This window comes from Ornithodoros turicata, chromosome 2 (assembly GCF_037126465.1).
Source record: "Ornithodoros turicata isolate Travis chromosome 2, ASM3712646v1, whole genome shotgun sequence".
Taxonomy (NCBI): domain Eukaryota; kingdom Metazoa; phylum Arthropoda; class Arachnida; order Ixodida; family Argasidae; genus Ornithodoros; species Ornithodoros turicata.
Genome location: NC_088202.1, coordinates 120271351 through 120299013, shown reverse-complemented (window position 1 = coordinate 120299013; position 27663 = coordinate 120271351). Strand labels below are relative to the sequence as shown.

At 46.3% G+C, this 27663-nt stretch overlaps 3 protein-coding genes across 4 annotated transcripts in view; 2 read left to right on the top strand and 1 right to left on the bottom strand.

Annotated features, from left to right (window-relative positions):
* The window catches only part of LOC135386003 (angiotensin-converting enzyme-like), a 274926-nt gene that overhangs the window by 195472 nt on the left and 51791 nt on the right, over positions 1 to 27663 (top strand). The window lies entirely within an intron of this gene.
* Positions 1 to 27663, top strand: part of LOC135386005 (angiotensin-converting enzyme-like) — a 79081-nt gene that overhangs the window by 49667 nt on the left and 1751 nt on the right. The window lies entirely within an intron of this gene.
* LOC135386006 (carboxypeptidase inhibitor SmCI-like) overlaps positions 13379 to 27663 on the bottom strand; it is a 42069-nt gene continuing 27784 nt past the window's right edge. The window contains exons 1-4 of one of the 2 annotated variants that reach the window (XM_064615698.1): positions 27422 to 27580; positions 24693 to 24893; positions 21579 to 21767; positions 13379 to 13810 (exon numbers count right to left, since the gene is read on the bottom strand). In XM_064615698.1, coding sequence (XP_064471768.1) covers positions 13626 to 13810; positions 21579 to 21767; positions 24693 to 24893; positions 27422 to 27473 — 627 coding nt within the window. In that variant the 5' untranslated portion in view covers positions 27474 to 27580 and the 3' untranslated portion in view covers positions 13379 to 13625. Of the gene's footprint in view, positions 13811 to 21578; positions 21768 to 24692; positions 24894 to 27421; positions 27581 to 27663 lie in introns of those variants that run through there. The other variant, XR_010420554.1, reaches the window with a different exon arrangement.

Here is a 27663-nt window from a genome sequence, read left to right as displayed (position 1 = left end):
CGTAGGAGTGAGTTGTAAGTCGTAGTTTCGGCACGGAACTGCCGAGCACATGTGGCACACCGACGGCGTATGTATAGACGGCATGTGGAGGCTGTAAGCGGCAGAGGTGCGAGGGCCGAAGTGTCATCAGACCCAGAGCGTCTCGCTACTGCGCCGGCTCGGGTATTTCCATACACGGCTACGTGGCCAGGGACCCATTGAAACGTGATGTTGTAACCAGTAGCGAAGAGTTCATTGAATTTTTGAAGCGTCATCGTATGCAAATCGCTTATTATGCTGGGGCGAGATGACGACAACATATCTAGTGATGCCTTTCTGTCGGTAAGAATGACCCACGTTCCGTGCCCGGATTCGGTAATATGCTCCAGTGCTGCCAGGATACCAAACAGCTCGGCTTCTGTCGAGGACACTGAATAGGAGACCGTTCGAAACCGTGCCCCAGGTCTTCATCTTGAACGTAGAAAGCCGCGCTCGAACTCTCTTTGGTTACTGAGCCATCGGTGTATATATGGCGACCTAGTCGGTGTGTTGAGGCGAGGTGCTCCACTGTGAGCTGGTGGGCCACGACTGTGGGGACATCTTTCTTGCGTTGGAGGCCAGGGATGTTAGAGTGAATACAGGGTCTTTCAAGAGTCCACATCGCCGGTGCATAGGATGGTGTAGACGCGGGAGATCGAATGCTCCCTTTCAGGCGGGCAATGGCACTGCCGAAAGCAGGTGTCGGGCAGTCCTCATCAATGCGACAAAGAGAGTGGAGCGGGTGCCGTGTAATGTAGCGTGTATAAGCGTGAAGGGTATCACCATCCCGCAGTATGTGAACCGGCTGCTCTCGCGCCTCTGCCAAGACAGAATACGTCTCCGTTGTCCTGGGGACCCCCCAACAGACACGGAGACTACGGGCCTGGATGTTGAGCAGTTCCTGTTCTTGGGCTCGACTGAAACCATGCAGGATGGGTAAGCTGTACCGCAATGTCCCCAACACCAGGGCCTGATGGACACGACAGATGTCAGTGCATGACGGGCCCCAGGATGCACCAGCAATACGCCTGAGTACATTTACCAAACAGTTTGCCTTGGTAGCAAGCAGCTTCACATGCTGGGACCACATCAGGCCACGGTCAGTTGTATTTCCCAGGTACTGGCAGGTCGTGACAAAGGTCAGGGGTGAGCCATCAATGAAAAGCGGGAACTTACGGAATGATCTTCGTGAGAATGCCATGGCTACTGTCTTGCTAGGCGAGACAACCAAGCCGCGGTGCAAGAGGTATCTTGAAATTACGTTTAATGAACCTTGTAGTCGGCGTTGGATCGTGTCACGCTGAACCGCAGAAGTCCAGATATGTCGTCAGCATATATTGTAATGTGAGTATGATTATGACGCTGCGCACGAAGAGAAGCCATAATGATATTGAATAAGGGGGGACTGAGGACGCTTCCTTGTGGGACACCGCGGTGCACGCGGAACGTCGCAGTGTCCCCATCAGCGGTGCGCACCAACAGGGAGCGGTCAGCCAAGAAGTCTTTAATCCATAACCAGGGGCAGTCCCCGGCTTCATCTTCTGAAAGCGTCGCCATGATTGCGCTATGGAGGACACTGTCGTACGCTTTCTTGACGTCGTGATTGACCTGGTTTCAGTAAACGGACCACCATCGCGGTCTTCCACTCGTTAGGGACTTCCCCTTGGCTCCAGCTCTCGTTGAAGATCCGTAGGAGGGATGCTAGCCCTGACAGGGGAAGATTCCGAAGGGCCTTATACGTGATCTGGTCTGCTCCAGGGGAGGTATGCAGAAGAGAGTCCCGTAGTGCAGCAGTCCCATAGTGAAGATTCCAGCTCTAGAAGGGTAAGGGGCAGGTCCAGAGCCGGGTCTTTCGAAGACTGCGTACCGGGTGGAAGACCTTGAGCTGATGAGAGCACGCCCTGAGGCTGCGCTGTGAGGCGCACGCAATAGTCCTCCGAAATGCACAGTTTAGAACGCGAGGTGGCCAAGGACAGGGAGCGGAACGGGTGCCGTTGAATCACGGGAGTAGAAAGTCCCTTGAGCACTCCCCAAATCCGAGATATAGGGGTACGGGGAGACACGAGATGTCGAAAACCGACGCCGAAGATCCCGTCCGAGTCTACACAAGTGCCGGTGGACAGCCTTCTGCACACGTCGCGCTTCTTGGCGGTCGTGTGGTAGATGAATGCGTCGCGCACGCCGTTCCGCGAGGCGACGAAGGGCACGGAGCCGCTCGTATTCGGCGTCCACTGCATATGTATGAAAAGGGAGCCGGAATGTCCTTGTAGCCTCCTGCGTCGCATTAGCCACTGCGCGACGGAAGTCCTGCTCATTTCGGAGCCCACCACTTGAAGAAGCAATCTTGATGGCGTCTTGATAGTGTTGCCAGTTTGTCCGTGTAACGCAATGTGAGGCAGATGACTGACGGACATATTGTATGCTGTTCAAAACTGGCAGTTGGTCACTACCAAGGGTGTCAGCGTCCACGCGCCATACAGACCGGCGGGCTACTGATGGCGATGCAACGGTGAGGTCAAGACACGATGAAAGGTAAGTGGGGTGAATGAACGTCGGAGAGCCCTCATTTAGAACACAAAGAGTCCTGTCGGCAAACAGGCCCGCAAGTCTTTCACCTCTTGCATCACAGCGTGTGCTGCCCCAAATCACATTGTGGGCGTTGAAGTCCCCACAGAGCACAAAAGGCGCAGGGTTACTATTGGTGCTATACAGCCACTTCCCAAGAACGATGTTATGGCTTCAAGACCGGCCTTTGAATCGAAATATATGACCCATTGCGCAGGCAGCTGGCGTGCGGCTATATACTGCATTGCCAGCGGTATGGCTACCAATACCGCTGTTGTCGACGATGTTCTATGGGCCAGCCATACCATTCCTTCTCTGCTTTGCTGTGGTATAACAAATGCAGATCCTGATGTTCACGTTGACCCATCAGTGAAAATTGCAATCCTACTACGACGACTCTCCATCATAAACAGACAGTATCGCTTCAGCATTGGAGGTGGTATAGCGCTGGCTTTTGCTGATATACACCAAGAACAGTCATGGTAATATGAGGAAGTTCTAGTGTCCACGGATGATGGACTGCTGTTGGTGTCAGCTGTGTTTTTGTTAAAACACGGCGTTATGCTTTGAAGAATTGAGAATTTCGACGTGTCACTTTCCTTGCAAGGGGGTGTTTGTGATGCCGCGTACATGGTGCTGCACTGATTCCTGTGTCCCTAGTGCACCTAATGGAAGCTTCCTGCCTTTTGCCAATGCAGATGTGCAAGACCTATTGAGATCTCTTTACACAGACTGTTTGTTGCATGACAAAACCTGTCTCTTCATAAGCGACATGTCGTTATCACATGTATGTTCTCGTGGCAACGCCCCTTCGTCCAATGCTAGAAAAGCCATGCGCAACTGCTGGCGAATGCACTCTGTTTCGGTACTGCTGCCCAGTCAGGTACTCTGCCATGTAGCAAGGAAATTTACTCTCCTGCGAATTGTCGTTCCACTTGGTCCAGACACTAGGTTTAGACGCAATGGATACAAGGCGACGGGCACTCCTCGCTGATACATCTAGTAGACATGGAGCAAAAATTCAGTGTTCCGTCCACATTACCTCAAGCACCCTTTTACCTCATTACCTCATTCCACGTTACCTCAAGCAGACCCTTTTGCACAGGTTCCGTTTCAACTCACCGTATCACTCAGAGATGAGTCACCCCATATCATAGTCATGATTTTTCTGTTGTTGTTGTTGTTCGCATATGGTCGCCAATTCCTCCATAAAATAAGGAAGACTGATATCAGTGCACTGTGCTCTTTGTGCAACAGTGAAAGACACTGAGCGCATTCTCAGGAGATTATTCCAGATAGCCGGGCATCTCAAAGTGCCACATGAAAATCTACCCTGGACCGGTTGAACAACCGAAACTTTGACCTCATAAAAGTGCTGGGTATTTGGCCACCTGACAAGAGGGACGCTGCCTTGTCAGCGCTTGTAACTTATGGTGAATTCGGGTTGTCATTTCATGGCAACGCGGCCTAGCGTTCGGAAATTGCTAGTCCCGCGCCTGAGCTGAATCACGTGACCGTTGCCACCCGAACATGAGTGCCACGAATTTAGCGGTTTTAGTTACTTGGATCACGCTAGGGTCATCGCGGTCTCCCGTCTTCGGGTTCTGCTAAACCACGTGAACTTACGTGCGTGCCACTGGGGGAGCTCGCCACCGTTGCAGTGCGCATGTGCAACCCGCTGCTCGGTTGTTTTGAGACAGGGCGAAAAAAGTGCTAGCTGGCAAACTCTGGGTACCCGGAAAGCGCCACGCCAACATGCGAGATTACTTCGCTTTGACTAAGCCAACATAATTGCTCGGGATCTGGCAAAAGAAGTTGCCAGGAAATGACCACCCCAATTCGCCATTAAAAACAGAGTAGTGCGCTGGGGGCAGTTTACGATAGGTTTGGGTCACAGGCCTGTGTGTTTCATTGTGCGCTGCGCTAACCGCTTGTTTTGTCCTGTAGGAAGGGAGTTGCCTCAGGACAGAAGCCGCCGATATTTCGAACAGAGACTGTTCTTCTTCTGGGCACCGTGCCAAGACGTGGTGCCCAGAAGAAGAACAGTCTCTGTTCGAAATATCGGCGGCTTCTGTCCTGAGGCAACTCCCTTCCTACATCTCTACCGGTTCGCTGGATTCCTACCCATCTATGTTTTGTCCTGTGTTCGTTTCATCGCCGCCGCGTATGGCAGGCGAAGGGGGCTTTTTTTTTCTTTTTTCGTGAGAGGGTGGTGGGTATATAAGTTTAATGAACAAGAGGTGGCGTCCACGCAGGGAGAAGTCAGCCAGACCTATGTCGGCTTGCTACGCCCTTGTGGAGCCAAAAATTAACGAAACGACCGGCTTCGTCGCAGTGGAGGCGAGCGCCCAGGCCCGCGGTTCTCAGGTTACAGCGTAACCCTCAGCTGGGTGTCCTGTAGGTATTGCAGGAGAGCCCTTGTAACGGCTCCCTGCTGTTGGCGTGCGACGAGGCCGAGAACCACGGCCAGTGAGAGCGAACCGTGTCCTAAGCGTTGGAGGCGAGCGGCGAGGACAGCGCGGGCTGCAGAGTACTCCGAGCAGGTTAGTAGGAGGTGCTCGACGTCTGCTACTGCGCCACAGGTAGTGCAGATAGCTGAGCGACGCTTTCCGATCCTGCACAAGTATTGCTGTGTATATGCGACGTTGAGTCGGAGCCGATGGAGCAGCGCTTCTTCTGCGCGGACGAGCTGCTGGGGTGGGGTGAATTGCATTGCCGGGTCAATGGACTGGATATACGCAAGTGCGTACGGCGTCTTCGGCAGAGCGGCGCATTTCGGAGGCGCACCACTGGCGGATCTTTATAAGGCAGGCAGACGATGTGAGCGGTATACACTGTAAATTTCAGAACACCTTTTTTGGTGTGTTTGAGGTGTAATTAGGGTGTAACATTGCATATACTCCCCTATTACACCTTCTATGGAAAAAACAGTCACCAGAAGAGGTGTTAATGGGGTGTTAGTGTTTCGAAACACCCTCTTTCCAACGTGTTATCACATTTTGGTGTAAATATGGTGTAAATGAACAACATATATACTAATGAGACTTTTATTTGGGGGACATCCACAGTGGGTGAAACATGTGTTCCAGTTTGACATTTTCTTAAGAAAAAGCAATGAATGGATATGTGGCCAATAACGAATTACCTTCTTGTGCTGTCAGTACCTAATATTTACGATATGACTTCATCATTAACTAATACCATAAAGTAAAAAAATACTTGTCCTGCCCAATGTTTTGTGGACATTATGTCAGACGTCAGTCCAATACAGTGTGGTAAGCAAGTCCATATTCAGCAAAAAAGAATTACGATAAAGGATTGGCAGAGCAAAAAGTTGTGTATTCACAGAACAGAGGAAGAGAGCATCTGCATAACGAATACAAGGGTACATACTGCACTAACAAACAGGAAACCATGAAGAACTGTATGTTCAAGTGAACAAAATTTGTACTAATATCTGGATTTATTTATTTTATTTTTATTATATTTTACGATATTTGATTTTATTTATTTATATGTATCCATCTGTATCATCCGTATCATTTATGTACCTGTATGTAGTTTGGCTTACAGTGGTTGCTGGAATTAGATTGCTGGGATTCCAAAGCCCAGCCATGGCACCTTCAGACATTCCTCAGACGCGTTCGCGGACTTCATTTCGCCGTGTCTCATATACGACACATGCTGCACTCCATTTACACCCTTTCCAGAAGGGTGTACAGATTCCACTGGGTGTAGGATTACACCAAAAAGGGAGTCAGTTATGATACCGTTGAAATACACCAATTTGGGTGTAAGGAATACACCTTTTCTGAGGGGTGTAACTTTTCTAAAGGGTGTTGATATACACCAAAAAGGGAGTCAGTTATGATACCGCCGAATTACACCAAAAAGGGTGTTTTGAAATTTAGTGTGTACTAGCTGGCGAGCCGACGTCTTGATGGGCACGCCTCACGGCGGCGTCTGCTTGGGCGTTCCCACTGAGGCCTATGTGGCTGGGAACCCACTGTAGCCGCACACCGTGGCCAGAGGCGCAAACAGAATCGCATGCGGTCGTGATAGCCGTGTAGACCTCGTTGATGATTTTGGTGGCGCGAGAATTCAGGATCTCCAGGGCTGTCTTGCTGTCGATGAGCATCGTCCACTCTGCAGGTGGGGAGGACGATATGTGCTGAAGGGCCATATTGATGGCGAATAGCTCTGCTTCCGTTGAGGACATCTCATTGGGGAGCTTGGACGCTTTCTCAAAATCTTTATGGGGCACATAAAACGCTGCAGTTGCTCCACCAGGTATCACAGACCCATCAGAATAGATGGTCTGCCTTCCATGGTGCAGCGAGGCTAGGTGTTCCAGGGCAAGTTTATGTACTACAGCCGCGGGCGTGTCGCTTTTTTTCCCGAGGCCATGGATGAATGTGCATATGATAGGTCGGTCGAGAGCCCACGTTGGGGGAGCATACGGTACGGGGAATGTGGTGGAGGTGGGACAACACCCTTCAGACGGCGCACTACCAAAGGCAGACGCGGGGCTGTCGTGGTCGGTGGTCCTGAGGTAGTGGGAAGGGTGCCGAGTCATTAGCCACGTGTAAATGCGGAGGGTCTCTCTATCTCTCAGGGTGGTACAAGTGGTTCCCTTCGTGAGGGGGTTTGTTTATGGGAGTAGCCGAATTCGTCGTTTTATGTCTCTTCCTGTTACCCTTTTATTTTTTCAACGCCAACACCAACATCACACCTTATTCGTTGAAAGGATTCTCTTGTTTCCATCATCACCACTAACTAGCTATTAAAACTCGGCATAATGTTAGGGGAAGGTGGGGTAAGATTAGACACGGGGCAAGACGCGACATTTTTTTGCTCCACGCCTGTCTCAAAGACGCGTTGCTGCATGCGCTTGCACGTAGGTGGCTCTGCATGTCCGCTTTATTGCACGTGAGAATTGTCCGGATTGGTGTATGCGTTGATGAGAGAGAAAAAAAAAATCGGTTACTTCTGCCTGGTATGTAAAGACCCGCCAAAAAGGCGCTCTTTTCTGTTGTCCTTTTTCTTGTCATCTGTACAGCAGCGTTTCGCAGGCTTATTTTATAAATCCATTTCTTTCCAATCTGCCTTCCGCATCCTATTTCTTTATTCATTTATCTAGATATATGCAAAATATGGGCACTCTTGGTTATCCGGTGTTAGGCAGAAAAATTAATGCTTCCGATGATATGCACGGGGCAAGACGCGATAATTTAATGCAATTTAAATGTAATGTCATTTAGAAACTGTCACTTATTAGGTGGCTTTATGCTTGTTCCTCAGAGATTCCTTTTTTGCATATTGCCTAGGACTTTCCAGCAAATTTTCCCGTTTCCTAGGATATTTCCAGCAAAGAAGAAGCGCACGCAAAAGCGAGCGACCAGCGACACATCAAACTCGCGGTGCGTTGGTTGCAAAGGACCGTGGAGCAAAGCAGCACCGGGTTTTGTGCTCTGGGTTCTCTGGTTTTATTGCACATCATGTGGGCGGTGGCCTCAAGGGGGTTATGTGGGGGCCCACGGGCTTTGCTTTGTTTGCTTGGATTGCAAAAAACTAATTTGCATAGTTCATTACCACGGCGTGTCTCATGTTTCCCACTCTCGTCTTGCCCCGGGGGTGGGAGCAAGAGGAGACTGCATATCTGAATTTCTTGTTCTGTGTTTATTTTAGACCAGCTACGTCCGTTCTGTATTTGCGGGTCGGATGCTCTAGTGCCCTGAGCATGTGCACACCAGAGTTTCCTCTAATGGGTCGTATGACTTCCCCATTACTGAGTCTCAACATTATTCATCTAACAAAGCCGTATAGTAATGGGTCACTCAGAGCCACAAACTAGGGTACCTGCATATCTACCAGCTCAGGGCGAGCTAGCATTCAGGCGCCTTACTTCAAAAAAGAAAATATTGAAGAAGCACTGTCTACAGTATAGGGACAAACCTGAAGCACGTCGCGTGCTGGAATACTGTGTCTTCCGTCAACAATCTAGTATTCCATCCATAGTCCATAGTTTTGACATTCGATCGCGCGTTTGGTTTTGTAAAAAAAAGAAAACGACTTACACGTATTTGCAATGTCTTGCACTAAACCACCCAAGTTACTGGCCCGGATTCCAATATCAACGACCATCGAGCAGAGGACACTCAGATGTATTCCTTAATAATGATTTTCCTTTCTTCTTCTTCTTTATTTATTTTTTTTTTTTTTCAGTGAAGTGTTGGGAAAGGCCCCGTTCCTGTTTACAACGTTCCTAGAGCTAGATTTCTAGTTTGCTATATGCCTAAATATACCCACTTGTGAGATAAAGGCAACTCCTATAAGGCCGGGTTCACGTCAGTTCAGGCAGGGATGTCCCATCGACCTCCTCGATTTTCATTATTTTTTATATGTAGAAGCTCATCGTACATGATGATCAACAGCCATAAAATGAATAATTTCTCTGGAATAGTTTTCGTGCAAAAAAAAATCGAGAAAATCCGGCTCTGAATTCGAGTGTTTCAGTTTTGCCGTGTTCGCACGCGTATATCTCCTGAGTTTTAAAAGATATTGTTGTGATTTTTTTTTTTTTTTTTTTTTTTTTAGCATGCCTACAGGCCAGGAGTCCGAATGCAAATTTTAGCGCGCAGGTGCAACGCACTGTGCTATAAAAATGGCAAAGACGCTCTCTCGCGCAGTTTTTTTCCAAATTCGACACGAGATATGTCTGGCTGTAGATGTCCCTCATTACCATATTTGGTATCAGTTCACTCAGCTTTTAACGCTCTTTTATCTGATATATATCTTTTCGCACTTCTTTTCTTTTTATATATAGGCATACTTTTCTTTTCTTTTTTTATATATCTTTATATATCTTTTCGCAGTTAATAAGTGACAGTTAGATACCTGTATATCATACAGGTATCTGCCGAAACAGGCAAATGTTAAGGTGTATTTCGAAAAAAACAAGGGTTTTGATTGTCCGTTTCCCGAAAAGGCCCCTTTTTATTTCATTCATATTTTGCGAGGAGATGGCCCGATGTTAGACCTTACATCTTACGTAAAAAAAATTCTGCTTCAAAAAGCGTACACTGGCGATTGGCGCGTTAAAACGCGGCCCTAGTCTGCGTGCGTACGTGTCGGAGCCCGACTGCAGGTGCCGCGGGATGGCGGGCCTCCTGTCGATGTCGTACAAGAAAGGGACAACTTTGTGTAATCAGAAGTGGTAGTTTACGTCGATATATTTACAAGACTGCGAAAAAGCAGTATTTTGCAATGACAGCGACAAATGATTTCACTCACTTTCTATGAAACCGTTACTCTTCCTGATTCACTGACCACGGTACTAGCTATGAATGTTTCTCGGCCTCGACTTTCCGATGTCTTGCTTTGCCATGTATGCGAACCTTGTATGCCACTTTGATGGGGTATACATTTAATCATTCATTTTTCTTTTGCATTCTAAAAGAAGCCACGTCCTCAGCCCGTATATGGAGTAAATGGACGCGCGTTAGGTGTTTTGGCAGGCACGTTATCATATCTTGTGACTCAAAGATAACATATTGCTCGAGTGAACGCAAGTTAGGTGTTGTGGCATGGTGCTTGATTATTCCACCGATCCTGTCACACGCACTTTTGTCGTGGCCTGTTCCTGAACAGGCATGCTAGCCCAGTAAACCATTCATATCCATAGGACATCCCCATAATGTCGCGAACATCCTGAATATCTGGACAACCATGCGATATCTACTGGATGTCTCAGAACGACATTCGCGTTTCGGTATTACCCAGTAAACAACAAATGTCCTAGGTACATCTGCAGGATATCGCATTTTAAATATTTGCCTGGAGGAAGCAGCCTGGAGATCCCTGGGATATCCATGTGAGAACCTGTACACAAGATTTTGGGCACTGGTTGACCGTCACAAGAACGTCGCCAGGACTTTGCAGGGAGATATACGGATAAATACGGTATACGGATATACGCTCGTCAAACAACAGTGGAATTCGATCACTTACAGCTCCACTAAGCAGCTAATCACATTATAAACGATAGCTTGAATTAAAAACACAGTATTTGGCAGGAAGGAATGTGAGTCACGTTATTGGTTATACCTTGACTCTACAGATACGTGAGCTACTTGCAAAGACAGCCCCTTTCACCGTAACAAACGTTTTGCGCCCAATACACTTAGAATGAACGTGCCCCAACAACTTGTACTTCAGTATATGCTCCGGCCTCGTGCCATTTCGCCAAGTGAGGCCACTGCGAATGACCTGGTCTCCCTTGAAATCCGCGCTCGCTGTGGAGGGGGCAGAAAGGGAGCCTGCTGTTTTTTTTTTTTTTTTGCATTTTTTGGAGGTGAGAGCATTTTTAACAATAACACCTTAAATAATAACCTTGGGCTATGATACTATAATATACTTACTGATCAAACGACAAACAGTATCAAAACTACTGAATTACGGGGTTTTTATACTGGCACCGTACAACATCCACCTTATATCCACATGTCCATGAAAGACATTGTCTGGAGATTCCTAGGATCAGAAAACAGGGGTAAAGTCAGGCTCCCATGGACATCCAGTGGATGTAAGTTAAGCCCTCACGAAAATCCACTGGATATCCGAATATCCACGTTGCGACGTCTTATGCACGTCTGTGTGCAGTCGGTGGTTTGCTGGGCTGCGCTCGCAAAACTAGATTTGGAGAGCTCATAGAGCCTATGCCGATTTTTTAAATGGCTTGCCGCTCCATCTGACACGTAAATCATTAGCTGCAGGGGAAACATCATCTTGTCAAGCCATTCTTCAATAGCTATGGATGCTAACAGTGACTGTGCTGAATCGTGACACAAGTCTTCACTCACCACACCGAAACTGTGCGCTTCCGTGCCCGCTGTTAGCGCACATGTGAATACGGAAATCTGTTTTTCTTCAGTGGCACGCTTAACTATTTCGCTAGGCATGGCTACTGTCCAGTTTTCAGCGAAATCGAAGTGCATTATGTGCGTCTCCCGTACGGCTCTTCTGTGAACGTCTCTAATGTAACTATGACAAATGCGAAAACCCGCCCACTTCCCTAGCTCTGAGAAGAAATGTACCGCTGCAAGTTCAGCACAGAACACGCGTTTTGTGTTAAGAGCCCTCTGCATAACTCAAAAATATCGTAAAATCAATGAAAGCAAGCTTGGCAGGAACTTGCGGGAACCCTGGAAAAAGCAAATCCTAACTTGATATTTATTTGAATAGTATCGGTATCACCGTGTACGCAGCTTGCAAGAGTGAGGTTTTACCTTCGCTGACCATTGAGTTTGACCTAGCCGTTGAAATACGGCTTTACGGCAACGTACGATTTCATTCAGATGCTTTGTTGGAAATAACTAACCCATATGCGTGAATTTTATCTTCAGCAGGACGTCAAAAGTTTGCCGACGAATAGCTCAGGTAAGGCTAAGGACAGACAACCCTGCCCAAACAAAGGGAGCATCGACACGAGGCCCGCCATCCCGCGGTACCGGCAGCCGGGCTCCGACACGTACGCACGCAGACTAGGGCCGCGTTTTAACGCGCTAATCGCCAATATACGCTTTTTGAAGCAGAATTTTTTTACGTAAGATAGGAGGCCTAACATCGGTCCATGTCCTGGGAAAATATTAATTAAATAAAAACGGGCCTTTTCGAGAAACGAACGCTCAAAATCCTCCTTTTTTCGAAATATACCTTAACATTTCCCTATTTCAGCAGATACCCGAAGGAGGTATACGCACGATATAGATATCAGATGAAAGAGCATTAAAAACTGAGTGAACTGATACCAGATATAGTAATGAGGAACAGCCAGAGAAATGACGCAGCGAAGTTGGAACAAAACCGCACGAGAGAGCATGTTCCCCATTTTTTATATCACAGAGCGTTGCACCTGCTCGCCAAAATTTGCGCTCTGACTGCTGGCCTGTAGGCATACTAAAGTATAAAAAAAATTCACTACAGTGTATTTTAAAACTCGGGAGATATACGCGTGCAAACACGGCAAAACTGAAGCACTCGAATTCGGGGCCGGATTTTCTGGATACTTTTTGCGCGAAAACTATTCCGTAGAAATTACTAATTTTGCCGCTGTTGGTCATCATGTACGATGAGCTTCTCAATGTCAAAAAATAATGAAAGTCCAGGAAGTCGATGGGACCTCCCTGCCTGAACTGACGTGAAACCGGCCATTTCGCCAATATGTGCGGAGAAGCTGTAGACAAAGTTTAAACCACACTGCATGGAACGCATGCACAACAAATTTAATATGCATGCTGCGAAAACTTCAGAAATAAGGAATTCGTGGTAGATTCATTGTGTCTCGTTATTGCACATCACCAGAAAATATATTCTCTTTTGTCGATCGCATCCTGAAGGTGTCCCATTTAAATTGTCCTTTAAAATAGAATACGCTACCCACTTCCTCGTCGTCATTGAAGGTACCTTTCTCCCGGCGTTGTGCTTCCTTGAAATCTTCGACGACGGCGAAAAATGCGCACATACGTAATTCGCACGACAACAGAGTACGCTGGATGTGCTGTCCGGGGGCCTTCCGCTCACCCTAAGCAGCCACAATTTCGAATTCGACGAAAAACATATTCGGCACTGCTATGGAAATAAAAGTAGCACCAAAATGCGCGTCATTCGTGGTACGCCGCTCAAACAAAATGTTGCTGTCACATGATCAGACCTTGAAAAAAAAAAAAAAGCAAAGAACAAGGTACTGTCTTAACAAACAGTATATACAGTATACACAAAGAATATAAATAGTATATACAAATAATATAAACATACTATTTTATACTATTAATTTTATCCCGTTACAAGGCATACACACTAAACTGCTGTTAGGAACACTCCATTAATGATAATAATGTTGTACGTCCGTTATAACTAGGAAGTCCTTTCTCTTCTGCATAAATGCACCGGCGCCCTGCGATAAAGTTACTTTTTGCTGCGGCTGTTCCAGATTCAGTATTTATAAATCCGATACTGGCATAAAAGGAGGCACGGGGAGCGACTTAACTACATGTTTTCTCGCACTCTATTTCTGTCGCAAAATTGTTATCGTTTCCCAGACATCCGCTGTATTGGAACTTCCTGCACTCTGCGTTGTACTCATCGTAATAGAACCTCGGTAGAAAGCCTCCGCAACTCCCTCTTTCGGGTGGCAAGTAGCACATGGGAGGCTTCCTGGAAAGTGTTGCTGAAACGGAAGTAAAAGCGACGCATCTGTTAATGAGGCAAAGCATATGACAGTATGAAGACCTATACTATTTGATAAGACGCAGCAACAACAACAACAACAATTATAAATTGGCGATGAAGTGGGGAGGTTTGCGACTCTAGGAGTGGAACGCTACCCCATAGCTTGGGGTTTTGATATGAGTGATGACGATGATGAGAGATGACGATCGGAGTGGCGATGGCGATCCTGATCATGATGGCGGGAATGGCCGAGGGCGCTGTCGGGGTCACAATGAGTCCTTTAGGCCAGTCGCATAAAAAAAATAAAAGAAAGGCCACATGACGTAAGGCCGCCCTGGAGTGCGCCACGGTATCCCAAGGGCCGCGGGTGCCCGACAAGTTGAAGGGGCGGCTGCCAAGGGTGACAAGCTGTGATTGCAGTGTACGCCTCAAAGACGTAAGAAGTCTGTTATATAAATACATTCGAAGGAATAAGTTGGGAATGAAGCTTTCTTTCCATGATACAGCAAACGGAAAACGTTCCGCTTGTCGTAGTTGGTACTTGTGTTGTGTATCCTTGATATACTGGGACAGGTGGAAGGGGGCTTACGTGCACTATACAACAGCCCTCCTTCTGTGAGACCGACAGCGGCGAGCCCTCCACCACCATCATCATCACCACCAGCACCGCCCTCTCCCGACTTCAAGGTAGTATCTGGACCTCAGTATGGCCACATCTTTCCTTGAAGACCCATAAAATGCTACACTGTAAAAAAAAAAAAAAAGAAGAAGAAATTCGTAATTTTACACAAGTGACTGCTCACTGTGTTGCCCGTATATGTGCCGTAAAGTAGTTATTGCAGAAAATTCGTTTTAGAGTGCACACTGCACAGCTCCCCTACGCGAAAGGAGACCCACTTACATTAAAGGGTTATTTGCGAAAGCCCAGTCCGAAACTGTTCAACGTGCACACCCCAGCAAACCATATACATCCCAGGTACATCATGGCGACATCACAAATTGGATGTTGGGATATCCGTTTACGTTGAAAGTACATCCATGCGACTACCAGATTTCTACTGTTTTTACATCCCAGAACCGACGCATAGCGATCTATTTTGGATATTTGGATGTTTCAGGGATGTTTTAAAATTTATGCTATTTTTGTATTGAATCAATTTGAAATTGATAGTGATTGATTGCTGTAGCAAATGAATGCTGCATACACTAATTAAGCAAAATGGCATCTACTTTTGGCAGCACACCACACATGGGGAGGGGTGCCCAGCAACCTTTCGGTCACAATCCAAGATTAATGCACACCGCGCGTTTAAATGTGCTTTCGCATTTCACCATATGAGACGCAGGCTCCCTTTTTGGCCCCTCTAGAGTCACTAAATGAGCTTCGCTTCAGAGTATCGACACTGAGGTCCAAGGGAGAGCAGGAGCGCCATTTTGTTTCCGCACCACACCGGCACCATCCCGAGTTGAGGGTCAAAGACGGATAACATAATGCTCCCTGTGCGATAGAGAAGCGTGGGTGATTGTTGTGCGATAATCCACCTATTGTCAACCACATAGTTCCGAGGAGGTCATCCTTGATGAGCTGCTTGCAAACGAAAGGAACAATTCACCTGTGTACGATAGATGGCATCGTGCGCCAGAAGTGCGCGCGCGTTGGTAGCCTGGCGCGGAAACAAGATGGCGCATGCTCGCTCTTGGAACTCAGGCTGCGTTTATTCGCGAGTCCAGCAAAACGGACGCCACCTAGCGGCATTCTGGCGAAGCAGTACATGGAGGTCCAAGCGGTCAGACGCGGCAGAGGCGCGTTGCTGGTACTGCGCTGCTCAACGAGGATGGCAGAGACGCTGTGCCACGAAGAACCAAACAGTGTTTTAAAGAAGCGTGATCGTAAACAGTTCTGTTCTGGACTAAACTGCACGTCTGCACGGTGGAAAAACAGTGAAGTTTCGTTTCATCGCTTCCCCTGTGCCAATGAAAGACAAGGCGGCCGGCTGACGCACCGCAGGGCAACGTGGATGCACGACTGCATATCGGGAAGAAAGTTTCAAACACGATGGTCATATGCTCAAGGCATTTCAAAGAAGAAAACTTTTTCTTGCCTGGTAGGTTCATGTCTGTCTTATCAATACTGGTGTTATTCAAGTCGTACTTTTGGATCCCACACAGTCGATCCCCTCATTGTTATTAATTACACGTTGTTGAATTTTATAAGCATCTCAATAAGACTATTTCGTGCCACACTACTTTCACGTTGTTTTTAGAGATGCCGTGCCAAAGAAGGCGCTTTAAAAATACGGCAGTTCCAGACCTGAATTTGCCGACCGTGTCTACACATGACGCCACCAAGGAACGAAGGCTACAAAAGCTCTCGCTGTTGAGGCAAGAAAGACGACAACACAGAGAAGCACTGTCACAAGAAAATGCACAAAAAACAGATGAACAGGAAGAGCCTTTAGTAACAGTAAGCACTAAAAACAGCTATGAAATTCTTAGGATATCATCGTTTCAATCACAGCATTATTGTGGTTTCAGTCTCACATAAATTGTATTGGGTGCCTTTCCAGGTGACACGTGAAGAGCATGAATGCATGGAAGAAGCAAGTACGTCGAGCTCTTTGGAGGACACAGAAAAATGTGTGGACCAAAGCGAGTTTTCAACCGAGGAGCTCAATGTAGCAAGAGTTCTGGCCTCGATGAGCTTACCAGAGGGTACCCCCACAAGGGATGTGGCCGTTCAGGTTCTCACGAGTCAACTGAAGTGCAAATTTGTGGAGTTACTAACCCCTGACAACATAAATTCAATGACGGGTCTTCCATCAGTGCAATTGCTGGACGCATTGGTAGAATGCTTTGAAAGTGAACATACGCTGACTGCACGACATCTCATGTCGCCAAAGGAGCGAATTGTTCTAACAATGATGAAACTGAAGCTGAGTACCTCCACAGTGTTCTTAAGCAATCTATTTTGTTGTTCAAAGACGACATGCACCAACGTCATCACACATACTGTAAGGTTCCTCAGCAAAGTAATGAAAACTGTAGTGAAACTCCCGTCAAAAGAGGAAGTCTTAAACAACATGCCTTCTTCTTTCAAAGATTACCAGAATGTACGACTTGTTGTCAAGCTGCAACGCACTCAAAGCTAGCAAACATGTAGCATGTTTTTTTTGTTTTTTTTTCAACAATTAATAGTGTTTGTGCATATCACTTCAAAGGAAAATTGTACATTCATGGAGACTGACTTCTGTAACTTTGATGTACATCATTTATTGTAGCTACATATTTCTCGCTCAAATACATGTCATTCTACACGCTTAAAAATGAACTTCACCTCATAGCACGCTCCTAGCCAACCATAATCTCAAATGATATCGTTATCTGCCCTGATTTGTTGAAAACGGGAGGCGTACGCCTTTTTGTGACAATTATGAACAGCATAAGTGTCACAAAAAAGGCGTACGCCTCCCGTTTTCAACAAATCAGGTCAGATAACGATATCATTCGAGATTATGGTTGGCTAAGAGCGTGCTATGAGGTGAAGTTCATTTTTAAGAGTGTATTTTCTTATGCCCCGTATTCATTGTCATAATCAACACAACAGTCACATGTGCAATATGTTGCTGCTTAATGCATGACAGCTGCAGAGCACAAATTCACACCCTTGATAATCTTAGTCAGAGGTGGAAAAAAAAATATTATGAACGAGACAAGAGTTCAGCAAATACATAATTCTCATAGAGCTGCACAATACAATTGTGGAAGGCCTGAAATGCATGCATGTCAAACTTAATGCTGCTGCATACAAATGAAGAGTCATCAACGTACACAAAAAAAATGTGTTTTCTCAATTCCACATATGCCCATTTGTACATTTACTTGAGTTAGGTATTCCCGCTTCGGAATGTGCAAGTCAAAATCAAGGAAAAGGAGTTTTTAAGGTTGACAGGGCACTTTACCTCCAAGAGTACCTTCATACCACTGCAACAGCTGCAGGTGAAGCTAACAACTCCATCTGGGGAACACCCTATTATTGGAGTGCCCTTTAAAAGTATCAAACCCACTTGTGACACGACAGCCTGATGACCAGCGTGTTCAAGCTGTTTTAGGTAGGCTCGTATGGCTACAGGCTCTTTCTTTGAGCCAGCAGCCATCGCGGGTGTGCAGGTATTCTTGAGTCGCAGAATCAAGTTCACCAGTGGTAGCACATTTACTGGCTTTTCTGACTTTTGCAGAGACGCGGCTCGAGTCATACAAGAGTGGGCAATACTTGCTGTCACAACTCCTCTCCGAAACTTGTGCCAGTGTGACGACAGTGACTGGTTTCTTGTGATATATTCTATCTTTTCTATTTCCTTCTCAGTGTACACTACACATACTCTCCTTAGAATATCACTAGGACACTTCTTCAGTAGGTCATCTTTCTCATTATGAAGCAGTGTGAGGAGCGGTGGTGGAGTGTTCTCATCTGCGTAGAAAATCGGAACATTAAGCCACAAAATTAATATGTAGCAAGTAACATTTCCTCAAGTCTCCTGATTGACTTGTATCTTAGGTGTATATGTATATTTCACTTGCCTGAGCAGGTAGCATCAACAAGATGTTCACGCCGCCTTCTTGTCCTAACAAGGACAAATAAAGCACATGTTTCATACCTCTGATAGCGCAATTTAATCTACAAAACAAATATTTCTCAGGAAATAATTACCGGTGTTCTTCGATAGCTGAATTTGGGCAGGTCTTCCTGAGCTTGAGGGCGACGGCATGCTCGTCAGCACTTCTGTGGTCTCCCTCTTTGCACTACGTTGCCACTTTGACATGACAAAACTCCATGAGTGGAACAGCGCCGTAGGAGTCCCGTACCTCTTTCTTTTTAGTTGTCCACGCACATTCGATGTCTGTACAGCTAACGGGCTCCAGGCTTTGAACACCAAGCCTTTGTATAACGGGAATATGCACATGTAAACCCACAGAAGACGCACAAGAACTACACAAAACACAGCACATTAAGATAGAGAACATATGTCTGATGCACATATTAAATCAAGAGGAAATGGAAATAGGTGCCAAATTCACGTACAGCAACATCGTTTTTGTTTGAACCACATTCTTAGTGCACACAGCGCATCATGACGTTGATGGATACTCACCTGTAACAATTTAGGAGAACAGCACAAACATGCTTACATTTTCCGGAATTTCCGGCAACACAGGTACAGTCACCCTGTTTTACTTCAATGTTCCCATTTCCACACAGTAGGCGAACGTTAATCGTGTGTGGATCAGCCTGCAAACCCGAAGTTTGCAAGCACAGAGCGACGACAACAGTTTCAGTCTCTGTCTTTTCCTTAACGCCGGAAAGCACAACATGCCCTGCATCTAGAACTCGTTCGCCTTCGACGAAACATCGGGAATCAGCACCGCAAAGCAGAAACTTCATTATACTGGATAGCGTAAGATTCGAAGCGGACCTCCTTACGGACGCCATAGCGGTTGCACTGGGGCGCCCCCTCTCGGTCATTTGAATCGCGAATACCCGGTTAGTCGACTGCCTAGCGCTCTAACCGGAAGTGCCGCCATGTTAAGTCTCGTTCCAAATCTCGCCAAGTCCGCTATTCAGTCGGCTACCGCCTAGTGCGTGTCGATGCAGTCTAGTTATACACCTGACCATCTGATAGCCGGGACGGCTGACAGCGGGAAACGCTAGTTCCTGATGCGCTTGCGCCGTACGCATTTCTTGCGTGAGCAACGAGATGGCGCCACAGGCGCCTCGGCTAGGCAAGCCTGTTCCAATAGTGACATGCAAAGGGGTCTACTCAGCTGCCTAGTCAGGCGGCTTCGCGGGCGCGAGGTATCGGAACGCAGCCTCAGTGTCGATACTCTGACGCGTAGCTTATGACTCTAGGCCCCTCCACTGCGGACGCGGAGAGAGTGTATTGGCATCAAATGGAAGGCCGGCCACAGGGACAGGCTTCCTGCAGCATCTCAAATAGACTCGAACAACATTCTGAATACCAACTCTCGCCCAGCGACTAAGGCTGTTCAGAGATTGCTATACGTGTCCGTGTCCGTGACTGCGGACGCGGATTTCAAGAGATACCAGAGCGAACATATACTGAAATACATATTGTTGGAGTACGTTCATCAAGCGTAGCGTGGCGTATTACGTTTGCAACGGTGACAACGTCTTTGCAGTTAACTTGTGAGTCTGCAAACGACGTCAGCGTATACCTGCGAACGTTCCTGACACCCTATCCTGGCAGATATCATCTTTTTAACTCAAGCTACCGTCTATAATGTGGGTACTTGGTAAATAAAGTAGGAAGCCCTAAAATTTTCTCCGTTTGCTTACGTCATGCCACGAAGGGTCACGTATCCTAGATGTCTCCGAAAAATGACGCGCGCTTGCCTCCTTTCTTTTTACATCTACCTGATATCTTAGGGATATAGAAAGTAAGACACTTTTCGAAATCGCATTGTGGACGTACAAGTAACGTCGCATAGGCGTGGCGGACATATGCGACGTGTGGACGTACCTGGGATGTTTCTGGTTTACTGGTCTGGGACCAAACCGATTTTGTGCAGCATGTAGCCTATGGCGCATATGCCAGCAACAGAGTTAGCAGTCACTTGTACAGTAAAATTACGGAAACTTTCCTTACAGTGTAGGACAAGGGCGGGGTATCCTGGGCAGCAACACCCCACCACCACACTCTAAGGAAAAAAAGGTGGAATTTTCTACCATCTTGGTAGAGCTGTACTGCAACCACATTTCTACTCACACCAGTTTTACCTTTTGGGTACAACTGCAGAGTAGAAACAGAAAGAAAGAAAATAATTTTTTTTCTTACAGCAAATGTCAGAGAGAGGAGCAAGGGAAAGGGACGCCCCCGACGCCGCTTATAGCTTGTACCCGCGGAGAAGAAGGCACGCGTGGATTGTCCCGAAATGGTAGAAGTACTGTCGTTTTACCAGCTTGAGTAGGAAATTCTCCCTTTTCTCTTAGACTACAGGACGGATAAGGATTCAACGTGCAATTCAACCATGAAAAACGGTTCGAAAGCAAGGACGTCATTGACAGCACATTTCTGAACGAAGTGGTCTCCTGCTTTTGCTGTTTTGCAAATATGTTTTGCGAAACTACGTGCGCACCGTGCTCCATGTCATGTTTGGTACATACCTGGGTAAATTACTTCTAAAATGTATTTAAATTACATTACTTATTACTCCGGTTAAAATTTAATTAAACTACACTACTCATTGCTGCAACTGAAATGTAACGAAATTACGTTACAATCACTACGAAAAAATAATGACATTACTAAGTCATTACTGCAAGCTTAATCACGCTCTTCTCTTTGTCTCTTCTACATGTCAGGGTGCCACGTAGGACGTATCGTTCCACAATGTAGAGACGAAGATGACGCAATGTATCACGGCAACAGAAAGACTGTCCGGAGGATGGGTCAGCAAACAATGATTCTCCAATGCCACAAACCGTTAACCTGAACACTCGATTCTTTTGTAAAAAGAAGTGAGTAATGTCGTTAGAATTACTGCCCAAATGTAATTAAATTACATTACAAATTACATAGTGTCAAAAGTAAAGCATTACATTGCAAATTACCAGAACAAATATTTCATTACTGTAATTACAGTAATGAAATATTTGTTCTGGTAATTGATGACTGAATGAATTAATGACGTTACTACCCAAGTAAGGTTTGGTACCGCTAATCGAATTATGTATGGGTTTTCGAACTCACCTTGTCCCGAAAGTCTGCAGAACAATTTGCAGTCCCCCACGCTGTGGAAATTGTTGGCATTGCCCATGCAACCTGAATACATGAATGCTTCGCAACGGCCGCTGTCAGGATTATAAAAGTATCGTAGCAGTGACTCGTTGCACAGTCCTCTTCCCTTGGGTAGGTAACAAAAACGGGGAATGTAGTTTTCTGGAAAGCATATAATATTTGCCTCAGTGCCATATGTCCGTAAGAACTCGTCATTCTTCCAAAACATCACGGAAACAATACTTCCGAAGCAAGACACATGCGGTGCGAAGCGTATGGGTATAGCTTCCAGAGGTTTCTTCAAGTGCAGTATTCAGTATTGCCGTCGTCGCGTCGGTTAAGTACCCTAATGGACAGTTTCCGCTTGTCAAATTCTAGATGAAACTCATGAAGCAACTTCACGTGGAGCAATTGGTATTGTATATCGTAAAGTTATTGCGAATTAACGAGCACAAAATGTGTCTATGGGGACTATTGTCTGATCTCCAGGATCATAGTCGCCTCGCCTTTCTTATAACACACTATAATGAGTGTACGTAACGTGCAAAATGGTATTCACCGACTGTGCCCTTGCTCTTTTTCGTTTGTTTACAGTGCCATATGCCACTGCATTACAAGTAGTTTTATTGCACTTACTGGACTGTGCCGCTACACTTTCCCTTTAAAATTTGCAATTTATGCTTTGATTTAGACGTATTTAAACACGCGTACCATCGTGTTCTCCTCATTTATCCAACCTCAACATAACTGAATTTAAATTTAACAGTGATGAACATAAACACTTGGAATCAATTGGCAAAAGCTCCTGCCCTAACGTCAGTTTATAACATGTATACACTGTGTTCATAGTTAAGCTTTCACTAGCACTTTATAAATAGGCGAACAAAAGAAAACTGGTGCTATTTTTCTGTTCCTTGAGTAAGAAAAAGGTGCTACATAATTAACGGCACGTGTTTCTTACACCAGTAACGTAAAGTTATCATCCGGTTTCCTGTCATCGCTGTGTTTGCGTAGCGCTCGTGAAAGCTTACGGTAATTTTGAACACCCTGTATAACAAAAGGGCGTCGCTAGGACAGAGCACGGAGGAGGATTGGCGACTCCCTCGCCGGGGGTGCGCCTGGAATCCCCTTTGGGTAGAGGACCCGATGATCCCCTTGCCAGGTGTACTTTCGAAGTTTCACAATGTGAAACAGAGAAATATTTGGTAACTCCCCCGCCTGGATGTACCCAAAGTTCTGCATCTCAGTAAAAGTTATATACATTGCCTATGGCAAAATAACCATTGACAATGGCTTGAAAATTGACCGTACGATGCTCACAACATAACATTACCGGAGGTGGACACACACCCAGTGATACAACGTCATGGGCAATGAATCAAACCAGCTAGCCTTCAACAAACCAACATAATTAGTGCGGCGCGCATGAGCCCAGATATCCTTGCGCCACAAAACTGCAAATCAAACTCATACTCAAAAGGGCGTCGTTGTACAAGGGATTTGCATTGTCAAGGGAGTTGGGGACCAACTAGCTGAATAAAGTCCTCGAAGTGGAAAGTTTAAAACAGTCAGAAATAAGTTCACTTAATTGAACTAAATAGTTTTTTATATGTGACCCACTTCCGCCACTACATGCGGTTGGCAACGCGTCACCATCGCCATCCTCAGCTTCGAGCTATTATGAGTCGTCACCACTCTTCTTTTACCCAAGCTATCCAGACACAACGTGGTCTTATTCCGAAACACAAGCCACATGCATTACCAGATATCCCAACATGGGTCCTGCAGCCTCCTGACGTAAGAACTAGTGTGCCTGGACTCCCGGGAAAGAAGGATATACCAACGCATGTTCTTCGTCAGTTCAGTCTTGAGCTACTAAACAGCTCCGCAGGCAGGATGCAGATTTTTCACGGATGCCTCTACGACATCATCCGGCTCCTCGTGTGCATTTGTTATCCCGGAGGCGAATATTGAGAGAGCGGTGCGGCTGTCTCACGTCACCACTGCAATGGCCGCTGAACTTTATGGAGTCCTCTTGGCAATAAGTTTCATCAACTCACAATCTTCAGCTGCTCGCTGGTCCATCTATAGCGACTCAAAATGTGCGTTACAGACCCTAGCTACCATGTTTACTACGGGATCTCTGGCGACAGCAGCACAAGATGTCTTACTCGCACACCATGCAGCAGTTTTAAAACGTCATGACATCCAAATGCAGTGGGTCCCTAGCCACTGTGGCATTGCAGGTAACGAGGCTGTGGACGCTGCTGCACGCCGGGCTCTTCAACTCAGGCGTGCCCAGGTGTTGCCCATTTATTTCACCAAGGGTGACGCGGGGCGAATGCTGAACGAGTTCAAACAACGAATGTGCAATACCTCCTGGTGGACAGGATCGGCTCGGGATTCGCTTCTGTACATGATCGACCCAGGGTTACGCTTTCGAGTACCACCTACCTTTACGCGACAAACGACAACTGTCCTACATAGGCTACGGCTCAATGTACCGTACAGCGCACGTCTCCTCTTCAAAATCGGAAAGCGAGACTCTCCGAACTGTAGTGAGTGTGGCGTTGTAGAGGATGTAGAACACATCCTTCTCAGGTGTCAGAAGTACGTCGATGGTCGAAGGGCATTAGAGACAAGCCTCTCTCGTTTGGACTCCCGAGCCTTCGACATCACGAAACTATTAGGTCCTCCTTCGTCTGACAAGGCGCTAAGGGCACTTGAAGACTTTTTGCATGCAACCGGGCTTATGGACATCCTATGACACGGTGAATGTGTGATGTGTCCTGTGTGTGCCCCCGGTGACTCCGCAACTTTACTCTAACTTGGGCGCAGCTCTTGAACTTTTGACCTACATGTTGAACTCCATTATCATCTCTGTTCGTCTCTGGACATCATCCTTTTGCGTTTTCATCATCTCATCATCGGATTGAACTTTCTGTATTAAGTGTACTGGGGTAGCCAGTTTGACTTCGTCGAAACTCACATCCCCATTTTTTTCTTTATTCACATCACATCACATGTGACCCACTTAAGATATTTTACGTGAGTCATAATATATTTCAATAGTTCAAGAGATGGTACCTTTATAAGTTGGCAAACAGGACTCCATGCATTCTCGCAGGTTGCGGTAGTTATTCTCGTTTCCGGCGCAGCCGCTGTAAACGAACTCCTGGCAGTCTCCGTCATACGGATTGAAGTAATATCTCACGTGGTCCTCCTCACAGTCCCCTCGTGCCGGTGGTGAACTACATGGTCCTTTCCCATGAACTGCTATTGCATTAACTGAAATAAAACCAGAAACGAGATATTCATTGTTTCAGTGCACCTTCCTGAGGTGCCCCACCTATAGTGAGAACTTTAACCGCCGGTATTTTCCGCTTTATGCTGTATAACCGGCTCCACGTCAGCACCGATACTGCCAGTGAGGAAAAAGCTGCTTTCTCAGCACCACGATAACGCAGTTTTTGCGTATTTTTCTCCGATAAAGTCGATTAGAATGTAAAGGCCTTAGAGCAGTGGTGCGGTGGGAACAAGAAAAAAAAAAGGGGGATGTCAGTCGCGATACGGTCGGATTGACTACTCTTGCACGCTTAGAATACACACTTAAAAATGAGGGGGAGGGGGGTTGTCGAGGTAGCTCGCCGTTGTTGGCCGCACTCAAGTGGGCATCGAATGAACTTCATCGCATCGCACGCTCCAAGCCAACCATCATCTCGAATGATATCGTTAACTGCCCTGATTTGTTGAAAACGGGAGGCGTACGCCTTTTTTGTGACACTTATGCTGTTCATAATTGTCACAAAAAAGGCGTACGCCTCCTATTTTCAACAAATCAGGGCAGAATACGATATCATTCGAGTTGATGGTTGGCTAGGAGCGTGCTATGCGGTGAAGTTCATTTCTAAGAATGTAGATTAGCTACAAGATGAAAACATCACCACAAAACTTGGCACCAAAAACAACAGTGTAGGAGAGTTCACGTGTGAAATCTCAATGCACAAAAGACAAAGAGCGTCACAGAGTGTCAGAGCGTCAGGGTGTCAAAATGGAGTTGAATTGCTCATTTATCCACATGTCCATACACCGACCGTGTCTCTTATTGCTCATTTTCGACGTGTTAGGTGAAGCACACTGCATAACGACGTGTTGCCAACTGCAGCAACCAAGCCGAGACGATCCATTCCAAAGCTCCAAACATAGGAGCAATTTGCACGGTATTTTGGAAGGAATAACACGACGAAAGAGAATTAGTAATACGCCTTTGGAGAGGCTCTGTCATGCTGTCAGTCCAGTTGGCTTCTCGCGAAAGTGATCTGATTACGGTTGTCATAAGCGATCGTTATTTTTTTATTTCTCTGCCATGTTCCGACAATGGATGCCACTACAGCACGTAAAAATGTCTGAGCTACACAGTGCAGAAGCTTCTCGGACTCTGTCATTCCTGTAGGATACTCCATTTTCTTATTCTCTCACCATGTTCCTAACCTCTGGAATACTTAAGCCCAGTTCACACTATTGCGTTCCAATGTGTGTGTGCGGCTGCGTGCGTACACTCTTAAAAATGAACTTCACCACATAGCACGCTCCTAGCCAACCATTATCTCGAATGATATCGTTATCTGCCCTGATTTGTTGAAAACAGGGGGCGTACGCCTTTTCTGTGACAATTATGAACAGCATAAGTGTCACAGAAATGGCGTACGCCCCCCGTTTTCAACAAATCAGGGCAGATAACGATATCATTCGGGATAATGGTTGGCTAGGATCGTGCTATGCGGTGAAGTTCATTTTTAAGAGTGTATGTGTCGACATTCTCGTTCTATACCTGCACTCTAAGAAAAAAGGAGTAGTTTTACTCCTTTTGAGTACTAGAAGCATTGCCACAAAAAATAGTCCCTTTCGGGAGTAAATGAATATCACAGAGTGGAGACTGCATTTCACGCTCTGTTCTAAGAGTCCCAGGTACATAATTCGTGTGCACGCATGAAAATAACTTTGTATCATACCGTCAACTTTGCTATATCGAGTGATATAAACTCTTGCGACATACATAGGACACAATTTGCGAAGAACTGTTTCTTCCTCTGTGTGGGTGGAAAATTGCTAAGTTGACTGAGTTATGCAGCACTATGCCATCAAAGTGACCAAGAGCATATATTTACACAGACTGTTACATCCGCTAGATCATTTGCCAACTTCAGTGGCAATTCGCAGTTCTGGGGAGTAAATGTTGGGGGTAGGGGACTTAAATAGCGAGTAATTGCGGTCTAGGGGAGTAGAAGCTCCAATTACTCTGGTGGTGGTGAAGGTGAAAAACTACTCGCAGTGGTTGGCCACGCTGAAAGTGGGCAGCGTCACGACTCTGACGCAGAAAAAAAAAACTTTCACTACACACTACACTACACGATAGGCATGATATAAGCTGGGTTTCCTTTAGGAAGGCGACCAGAGCAGCAGTCCGGCGTCGTCGCTCTCCAGGCGAGTTGCCACCAAAGATGATGTCTGATGTAGAGATGCTGGGGTCAGGGTCAGGCGTGGAGTGTGCAATTACTCCCCATTTTACTCCTGTGTTTTTTTTTTTCCTTAGGTGTGGAGCGGCGACCTATGACTGACGCGACGCACAAGTTGGTTACCACGGCAACCAGCACGCATTGGAACGCAACAGTGTGAACCCGGCTTTACAGTTTATTTCAAACATGAGAGTTTATCACACGCAACAAATACCGAAACATATATTCCGCTTCGCAAACATAAATTTCCGAGTATTGAGAACTCTAATATATTGGAAAGCATCATTCCTTTCACCGTACCTCTCAGAGATGCCGTAAAATGTACTACGAGCCACAACACTTCCAGGTACATGACGTACTATCTTCCTTCCGCACCACGCACTTTCTAATATTTGCTACTTCGACACAGTCTCGCACTATGACGTCCCCGTTTCTCGAATAAACTTTAATGCTGTCTTCGGTGTCCGCTTTGAGGTTAGAACGACCTAACGTATTGAACGACTAGTATTCTCTCGTAAATTGTCACTTGTCACGGCCTGTGC